The sequence below is a fragment of the Xenopus laevis genome, chromosome 2S (genome assembly GCF_017654675.1).
Source record: "Xenopus laevis strain J_2021 chromosome 2S, Xenopus_laevis_v10.1, whole genome shotgun sequence".
Classification (NCBI taxonomy): domain Eukaryota; kingdom Metazoa; phylum Chordata; class Amphibia; order Anura; family Pipidae; genus Xenopus; species Xenopus laevis.
In genome coordinates this window covers 169,195,538-169,205,514 of record NC_054374.1, presented here as the reverse complement: position 1 = coordinate 169,205,514, position 9,977 = coordinate 169,195,538, and the positions used below count along the sequence as shown (strand labels likewise).

Genomic DNA, 9,977 nt, shown 5'->3' with positions numbered 1-9,977 from the left:
TCCTTTGAAGAGAGTTTCTTGAATCACTATTTTTGACTTAAGTTTAATTTACTCGTGAAAAATTGGAGCCCTTTTAACATATACCCAACAGATGGTTTAAACTTGTTGGAAACTTGTGTGGAAGTGAAAAACAAAGGAAGGGGAAGGTATAAAACATGAGGAGAGTTCTTATTGGGAAGGGTAGGGACATTAATGGGTAATAGTTGCCACACTTATCGGAGTTTTTCACCCCGGCTGGGATGGTTTAAGAGCGGCTTGGGTGAACTGCACCTTGACTGTGGAGGTAGGTGGTTGAATGGAGTGTAGGTAGTACATAAATGGTGTTAAAGGAAGTGTATCTCCACTGACCCCCGCCAGCTTACAAGACATCTTTACCTAAATGTTGAGGTGGGATAATAACTATAAAAAACAGCATAAATGTCTGAAACTGAGATATCAAATCAGAAACATGAAAACAACATGAAATCAGTATGATGAGTAAGATCAAAAGTAGTACACCACATTGAACTGTCTTCTAAATGTCCAGATCAAAATCAGTCCAAACTCAAACCAACACCTGATCCTTCAGCAACTGAGAGCTACAGTATATTATTACCGGATAAACGTCTGTCTGGTCTATCATGTAGGTTATTCTTCAAGAATCAGTTTAAAGTGTGAGTCGACCACCCGACATTCGGGCATTGGGTTAATTGTTAGTCCTGATGTGGTGTTAGGTATGAAGACTTTATTCCTTAAAGTGGTATCAGATTGAAGGAAGTTTCAGTCTCTCTCTACGTATTCTAGGTGTTCTCAGTGTTCTAGGTATTCTCAGTGTTCTAGGTGTTCTTTTGAGGGCGGGATTTGTGACCATTCCTCTTGCAGATCCAGGTTTAATTCCGGAATTTTGCTTGAGTCTGGAATCCATCCAGGTATGCTCATCTCAGGAAGGTGCAGCTTTTTATGAAAAGAGTTTGTGTCGGCAGGAACTGTAATCACAGCAGTAGTGTCATCTCTAGTTGCAGTTAGTGAGAAAGTACATCCCCATCTGTACAACATGTTATGTTCTCTCAATTTGTCTGTTAGAGGCTTTAGTACTTTTCTCTTGTACAATATTGTCCTTGATACATCCTGGAAAAGTTCGATGTTGTTATCTTCATATGTCAGGAGACCAACTTCTTTGGCTTTGGTTAAGATCTCATCTTTCAGTTAACTGTGTAAGCAACATAAGATGTCTCTAGGTACATTCAGAGGTGCTGCCTTTAGTTTCTGAACTCTATGGGCCCTATCTATGTTTATGTCCACAGATGACTCCCTCTTCAGAATAGAGTTGAAAATTTGTAGCAGTGCAGTGTGAATGTCTTCAGCTTGAAGTGCTCCAGGCACCCCCCCTTATTCTTATATTATTCCTCCTGCTCCTATTTTCCTGATCTTCCATCTGCCTTTGTAGTTCCTGGATGATAGTGTCTTGCTGCTGTATGTGCTTATAGATGGATCTCTGATTGTCATTGCACTGACTTAGGTTGCGTTCTACTCCATCTGTACATGCTGACAGGGATAACATATCCCTCTTTATATCCAGGATTTCTTCCTTAATGTTGGCAGTGACCTCCTGGAGCATTTCTTTAATCTCCTTTTTCTAGGGGAGACTAGTAATGCAGGACCGCAGGTCCAATTCAACCTCAGCTTCACTCCCCCCCCATCTGATTGCTCTGTTGGAGTCTGCTTCCTCATCTCTCGGGTCTCGTGCAGGCGCCATCTTGGATTCGGCGCAACTTACTCCTCTCTTTAGAAATAGTGGTGCTATGTCGCTGGAAGCTGCTGCCAGGTGCCTCCCAGGAGTTCCCTCCTTCTCGCTCTTGGTTTGTGAGTTTTCCCCATCTCAAAAAAAATGCTGTTTGCTACCACCAGTAAAACAACCCCTTATTAACGTTTTTTTTTTTTGACAAAATAAATAGGAGAAAACTGAATTGATGGAACACAACAATAATAATATTTAGCAAAAGGTTAGTGTAGGGACAGTGAGATTTGGGTTAAATTACTCAGGCAGTTCCCCTTTAGTATTTGGACACCTAGGTGGTCCTTTAGAATGCCCAGACAGCTATGTCTCCCTTCCTGGGTCCATTGGGATTATTCTATACAGAGTTTGTCAACTAGGTGGCACTGTTTGATCATATAAAGGGGTTTAGCACCATGTGGTCTGGGTCTTTCCCTTGGGACCGTGCCTCCCAGTGAGGTGTTACAGGATCAGGGCTCTGGTTCTTCGAGAGTTAAATTTAGACAGTTGTAGCAGTCACTGTGATAGTTTGTTGTAGCTAGAGAGCAGTTGTGGCTCCAACAAGGAGAAATTGTGGGGTTAGGACCCCGTGGTGTGTGAACCACTAGATCAGTGACACCAATGGGTGAGTTGAGGACCAGAAACTAGACCCCAGACTGGGAAATCCAGGACCTAGTGTTTTCCACCTGAGAAGGGGTATTACCTAGTGAGAGGGTAACTATCCTGTGAAGTGTGAATCTTTGCTGCTGGCTATTTGTATTGCATATTGTCTATCCTAGAACATACTTTATCCCACTGGAGGGAATATCAAAGTACTCTACTACACTGTTCAGTTAAATAAATCAGTTGTTTTGCTGCAAAGAACTGTGTCTGACTTATTATCCTGCTGCATTGACCTATACCAGGTGCCGGGAGTTGCAGGGAGTTGCACTTGTACACTGGGGTCCGGGACACATTACAAGCAGTTTAGCCTGGACACACACAACCTTAATACATAGCAAAAGTACACTCAAGGGTGCGCTACCTTAGCAATAAACTTTCATAGAGGTTTCTCAGTAAGGTGTCTCCTGGTGTTCTGCTTATGGAACAGGTTAACAAAGCACTTGGGAATGAATATACAGAATACATAAGAATTAAATGAAAAGGATGAGATTAACAAAGACCATGAAGATGGAATGATGCAAAACAATCATGGGTATACTATTGATAAACCTGGAGATCCACATTTTGGAGCAGAATGCTAGTGTTAAAACTAAAAACACTTAATAATAACCAGAATCATATAACCACATTTATAATAATAATGATAGCAATAAATCACTGTCAGGGTTTTCCAGTTATGTAGCTCCGAGTGTTCTTCTGAGGGTGGAAGAGGATAATGTGGCACTTGGGAATGAAGATACAGCCCAGCAGCCCTGCACTGGAAGTCAGGATAGCAAAGATCTCCACAGCCACCATGTATTTGCCCTTGGTGCTCAGGTACGCTGGGATGAAGGACACCCAAACACTGCAGAACACCAGCATACTGAAAGTGATCAGCTGGGCCTCATTGAAACTGTCTGGTAACTTCCTAACCAGGAAAGCAACAATGAAACTTAATGCAGACAGGAATCCCATGTAACCAATCAAAGTGTAGAATGCAGTGACAGAACCTTCATTACATTGTAATATCATCTTCCCAGTGTAAGTGTGAGTGTCATAGTCTGGGAATGGTGGAGAGGAGATCAGCCAGACCAGGCATATCCCAACCTGGACCAGTGAGCAGAGAAGGACCAGCCAGATGGACACTCTGGTTCCCACCCATTTCTTTATCTTGCTTCCAGGCTTTGTGGCATTAAAGGCAATGACAACTGTGACCGTTTTAGCCAGGACACAAGAGACAGAAAGTGTAAAATTGATCCCAAATGTAACTTGTCTGAGCAGGCAGGTGACTTTCTGAGGTCGCCCAATGAACAAGAAGCAGCAGAGGAAGGACAATGTGAGTGAGAGGAGGAGCGTGTAGCTCATGGTTTGGTTATTGGCCTTGACCAATGGAGTTTTGTGATGTTTTATGAAAATCAGAACAACTAATGTGACAATTAGACTAAAGAAAACTGAGACTGCAGCCAGAGACTGTCCCAATGGATCTTCATATGAAAGGAATTCTATTATTTTCTGGATGCAAACAGTTCTATTGTCATTGGGCCACTGACTTTCTGGGCATTGGATACAGGTTTCCATATCTGTGGGATATCAAAGAGTATTATGAAATGCCATGTTGAGACCACTGTAATGTACATGTTTTGGCTATGGATTAAAGAAATACATAAAATTAACATCATACTGTCCTAACATCTTCTTTTCTTGTTTTTTTTTAAATCAGTTGAAATGTATTATGATGTGATAGCAGGAAAAAAACCACATTGCGTCCATTTAAATTATCTATATTATTCCTCCAAAGTTCATACATTTTTTTGGTCAGATGGTGCATCAGAAACATGTCAATGGATCTCAGTTCATTGACAAGTTTCTGAAGCCAGTTGGAAACATGAGATCGCTATGGACAGTCAGTAGGAGAGACATAGAAGATATCTGTACTGCTGGATGGGAAGGACTATAAGTAGAAAAAGTACTGTCTCTCTCATTCATGCCTTCATATATTTATATACATAGCAATTTAGGTTGGAAAAAAAGACACGTCCATCCAGTTCAACCTTTTTTATCTCTATAAAACCTGCCTAACTGTTAGATGATCAAGAGGAAGGATAAAAAAACACTTCTGGAGCTTCTCCAATTTGCCTCAGAGGGGAAAATTCCAGACTCCAAGATGGCAGTCATCCAATCCAACTTTGTACTAAGAGCTTTTTTTTGTATCCCATGATTTTCATGCCATCCAACCCCTTTTTTGAAACTATCTAATGTATCTCCTAGTAGAACTGATTTTGGGGAGGGGGCTTCCCATATCTTCCCAGCTCACACTGAATCATTTCTAAATGTAAAGAAGGAACTGAAATCTATTCCCCTCAGTTAGCTAGTGGCTAACCTGTGAGCAGTCTATTCTTCTCCATGTTAGCAGCCCCCTTCAATGCAAACTGCCACCTCAGATTCTGCAGTTCAGATTTCAAGAGGAAAACTCATTTGCAGTGACCCCCAGAACAGCTCCTACAAGATCACATCCATGCGTCGATATAAATACTAACTGGCTCCAACAAACTCACTAAAACTCTGCCTTACACAGGTTTCTTACTGCTGCCTCCCAAGTACTATTCCTACCTAACACTTTTCCAGGCAACAATGTGCCTCAAACATAAAGGTTTATTAGAAGAAGATAGGGAAAGAGGAGAGCCATGCGACCTCAAGTAAAATGCATCTGACGATGCAATTATATTATATATACCAAAATAATTAACATAAAGTGCTTTATATTTAAGTCAGCCCAGGTCAGACAACCATTTTTTTGGGATAAAACGTTGGTTAATATCCCCCTTTCTGATGAGATTGGTGACCTGTTGTGTTGGAGATATGTCCTTCTGCGCAGGGCACACAGTCATAACAGCAGGAAAACTGTACTTCTCTGGATTTTTTTTGGTATCCTGGGATACAACTTTCACTGCAGAAAGACTGAGGAACCTGAAACCAAAAACCATACGAGCAGTAAGACCAGGAGTTGTACCTTCTGGACAGGAGGATAATAACTGAATAATTATTTTGAGATATACAGTGAAGCAAAACCTTCAAAAAGTTGAAATGTAGAGGAGTGCTGCTCTTGCCAACCTTACGCAGCCGACAATAGTGCTGAGAGGGGAAAATATTGTGTAGTGAACACAGTGGCTATTTATTGATTGTAAACGTATCAGCCCCTATTTGACCACAAGTAGCAATTTAAGGGCACATGATGCACATATATTGGCCTCCAAACATTCTCCAAACAGTTTCAACTTGCAGGTAAAACATATTCACTATAAAATTCATAGTGAAATACAAGATATTTTATGAATCAGACAAGGTAAGTGTAGGATTGACAAGGAATGGTTTTATGTAGTTGACCAGTTTGAATACATTACAATATGTGGCATAGCATTCTTGTTTTGTTTGAAGGGGAGGAAACTCTTAGTAGCTTCATGTTCATAATATACTGATATGGGAGAGTGAAGAGGATATTTTTGCTTGTGAGTTTCTCTTTGTTAAACCTTACTAGGAACTCACCTCTGTAAAATCTGGGTGCCACAAGATGACTCTGTCATTGACAATCAGCTGATCAGGGGTCAACGTGTTGAAGCTTCCCACTTCAATCACACTCATTATACTGCTGCTTTGATCAGGGAACATGACCAAGTTTTTGAGATCATATTGTCCTTGAGTTTCTCCTTCATCATTGATGTAAATCTCTTCTTGTGATGATGAAGATGTGAAATGAACGTTTCTCAGCAAGTGATTCAGCTAAGGGAAAACCACATCATTATTTTATGGTAATCAAAATGGTGGATTAAGAAAGGTGTGAGCATTGGGACTCTAATACCGTTTGGGGCCATATTGAAAATGTACGATCCTTGGGGAGTCATCTCAATTGTCAAATATGGTCCCACGCCAGCAAGCCGAGGCCACTGTCCGCTCTTCTGCATTCTACACAACACACTCTAAGACTCTGGTCTGCCCTCAAGGCGAAATTTAAGCTAACATCGGCTTATTCCTTGAATGTACTGTACTTGAGAAACCCAGATTTCTACCCGGGTACCTTACAGGGATTTTATTCTAGGTGGCAAGCAACGAACATGTGCAGGATCAAGGATTTGCTAACCACCACTAACTCACTCCTGTCCTATGGAGAACTCTCCCAAAAAGCCCCACAGGCTCATCTTCAACTCTTTGAGTACTTCCAACTCCGTCATTTTTTGCAACCGTACATACAGCAGGCTAAAACTGCGCTTCCTACACCATTCGAACTTTTAGCTAGGTCGGGCCTGCCGCAGAAGGGCTTGATCTCCAGGATCTACAAAATTTTGCTGGATACACCGCTGAACAGCCGCCCCAATCACCCATATATGCTCAAATGGGAAGAGGCCTTAGAGAAACAATTGAGTGCAGAGGAATGGTCTGCAATCTGGTCTAATGCACAGAAAATGGTCACCTGTGTTAGGCAAAAGGAAAGTGTATACAAGGTGCTTATGAGATGGTACCATACCCCGGATAAATTGCATGCGTTATTCCCAGACCATCCGAATACATGTTGGAGGCAATGTGGTGCTGTTGGTTCGTTGCTCCATACTTTTTGGTCCTGTCCTAAATTGCATACATTGTGGGGCGATATTGAGACCTTACTAACCAAACTAACCACCTCTGTCTTGCCCAGAGACCCTTTGACCTACCTTCTGGGTCTGCCGTTCCCTCGACTGCCCAAACATTCTCAGACCTTAATCAATCAGATTTTAACTGCAACAAGATTAGCTATCGCAGCTAAATGGAAATCCACAGACCCTCCAACCTTGACTGAAGTGATAGCTAGGGTTAATAGTAACCGCTCCTTCGAGGAACGAATTGCTTTTCTTCAGAACAAGTCACCACAATACTTAAAGGTCTGGTCTGTTTGGGTACTTGGGGGTCTGGCTGCTTGAAACAAACATGCTTGTACGTTAATTGGTTTCAGGTTGCTCCCACTGTCATTTACATTTGTGCTTCATTGCTGCTGTCTTGCAAACCGCTCATGACCCAAGGCTGACTGTTCTGTTCTGGTTTGTTTTATTATTTTATTCCCTTCTCTCCCTCTATTACCCCCTCCCTTCACCCCTTTTCTTTTCTTTCATCCCCCTACTTCCCCCTCTGCTCCCCTCTTCTTTTCTTCCCCTCTTTAATTATCCATTGATCTTGTAGGAGCCTCATGGACCCTGTGCTAGCTCAACACTGTTAGTGATGACTTGTGTTATTTTGTATGGCTCATGATTCTGTATGATTCCTTTTTCCTAATAAAAAATATAAGTTACAAAAAAAAAAAAGAAAGGTGTGAGCATGGGGTGAGGAAACCACTTCCAACTGGGATGGGATTAGATAAAGAAAATACAGAACAAAAGAACTTCTGCACACACAGAACAACTGCCGGTAACCCTGAAAAGTTCAGTTGCATGTAGCACAACGTTTTGGGGGCACCCCAATTGTCAAGCACAATGTTTCTCTGGAAAGAAGGTGCTTGTGAAGGGCTTTGATTAATCATTACAAGAACATTATAAAGTGAATAATAAAATAAAATAAAGTGAGCAAAGGACAAAAAACAAGACTTAAAGAACTGAACTTTCTTTCAAGCAAAAAAATACCCTACTGGGTAATGCTGTAGTGGCTCATTCTACTAAAACTACTAAATTGTTTGAACCCAAATTAACAATGTAGCCATATGAAAAAAACGAACTAAAATACATATAAAAAAATGATAAACATGCTTAGCAGTTTCTGCAAATGTCTATGTCAGATTGGACTGATCAAAGGATCCTATAGTTTGATAACTGAAACCAACATCCCACCTTCCATGGATTCAGTTTGCTCTCCAGTTGGTCTTTGTCTGTAGGTGCCCCATGAGAGAGTAATAGATGTAGCGCATGGGCCAACAAATACACAGCTTTGTACACACTGTATGATACTCTGAGATCTATCTCTTGAAAGTGAAGAACCGATGCAAGACTTTCATTTCCAGAGCATGTCATTGTTATATTGTCTTGACTGGGTAATTTAATTATATTCAATGTTTTATTTTGCATTTGAGGAATTTGAGAAAGGCTACAATTAAATGCAATATACCAGATCGAGAATATGTAGGGATCTTCTGGATACTGATCAGGGTTTACACTAAGGAGGAAGTCATGAAATCCGGCAATGTCACCAGCAGAAAGTAGAAAAATCAAACTTCCATTCAAGATTTCTGCAAGGTCATAATATAAAATATCAACATATAATGATGTGACTGTCATAATCCATAGTCTTCTTAAATTAGAATTTCCATGTGTAAAGGCCAATACTTCCATTAGCTTTTCTTTGGAAACACAGATTATAATAACTCTGGCAGTTGATTTTAGGATTATACGTTCCCAACTGACTGTTTCCCATTGATTCCAATCTAATTCATGAACAAATCCCACACACATCCCATTGCTTGTAATGAGGTCTATTAGTTCTCTCTTTATATAATCACTCTCACTATCTGATATTATGACTCCCACCCAGGTCCAACCAAAGTGCTTCAGCAGCTGAATGAGAGCTCGATGGATATATCCTTCATTAGGGACCACTCGGTAGAAGTATGGGAACCTCGATCTGTCAGTGAACATGACATCTGTGGCTCCATAGCTGATCTGAAATATTAAAGTTAAGATTGTTTCCTTCATCACAAACCAAAACAACTGGTATTATGTTGCAGCCTCCTAACAAAACAGGTGCAACAGAGAAGTAAATAGTAGCTTAGTTTGAAAAAAACAATTTTCATCTAAAGAACAATCAAGGTGATCATTTGAGACATTGGGGGTCAATCAACCAGGACACTAAGGGGTGCAGAATTTGTACTTGTGTCTGTGGAAGTTGGCAAGGAGAAGGCATCAATGGACTATTCAGTTTAACTCTTTTCGTACAGCTCCTCCCAATGGCCACTCCTCATGCATACAACTAAAACACCCTTCTACCACCACACTAGCCCCATCTGGGTAACCAATGTAACACATGAGCTACTGGGAGTTGGTGGGAGATTTTATCCACCTGCCCATGTGACAAATTAGGGCTGATTTGGGTTGGGTGCTAAGTCAAAGAAATAACACACTGATCAATATAGCATTACAAAAGATTTCCATTATTTAGGAACAAGAACTGTAGCAGCTCCTGTAAGATCATGAAAAGTAGAAATGAAATGGAAAGTAGGAATAACTGAGCGGCTCAGAGTGCAACTATACGGTTACTATATAAGTTACTATACGGAAGTTTGAAGAGTTTATTTGGACTCAAGTACCTTTTAATGAAAAAGGTTTTAGGCGCAACTCACTGCAGGGAAAAGCACAAGTTGCCCAATGCACTGGCTGATGTAAATGAGTCCTATAGGTCTACACTGATGGAACTAGATTTGTCTGACCACATCATATGAGACACTGGGATATTTATTACAATGGGATTTGGCTCTGGTGCCGTGATCCTTTTTGTGAGTATTTGTCTATAATGTCCTCTAATGTACTTGTAAAGTCTAATCATGTCCCCTCACAAGCGCCTTTTTTCCAGAGAA

The 9,977-nt window shown here is 40.9% G+C and overlaps 1 protein-coding gene across 1 annotated transcript; it reads right to left on the bottom strand.

The window, feature by feature from the left end:
• Positions 1-3,076: 3,076 nt before the first annotated feature.
• On the bottom strand, positions 3,077-9,945 carry LOC121400817 (vomeronasal type-2 receptor 26-like). Its single transcript, XM_041584776.1, has 4 exons — positions 8,242-9,945; positions 5,939-6,172; positions 5,239-5,362; positions 3,077-3,975 (listed from the first exon to the last, which is right to left on the bottom strand). Exons 1-4 carry the CDS (start codon positions 9,097-9,099, stop codon positions 3,077-3,079), a joined length of 2,115 nt encoding a protein of 704 aa, XP_041440710.1. The 5' UTR covers positions 9,100-9,945.
• Between the last annotated feature and the right edge of the window lie 32 nt (positions 9,946-9,977).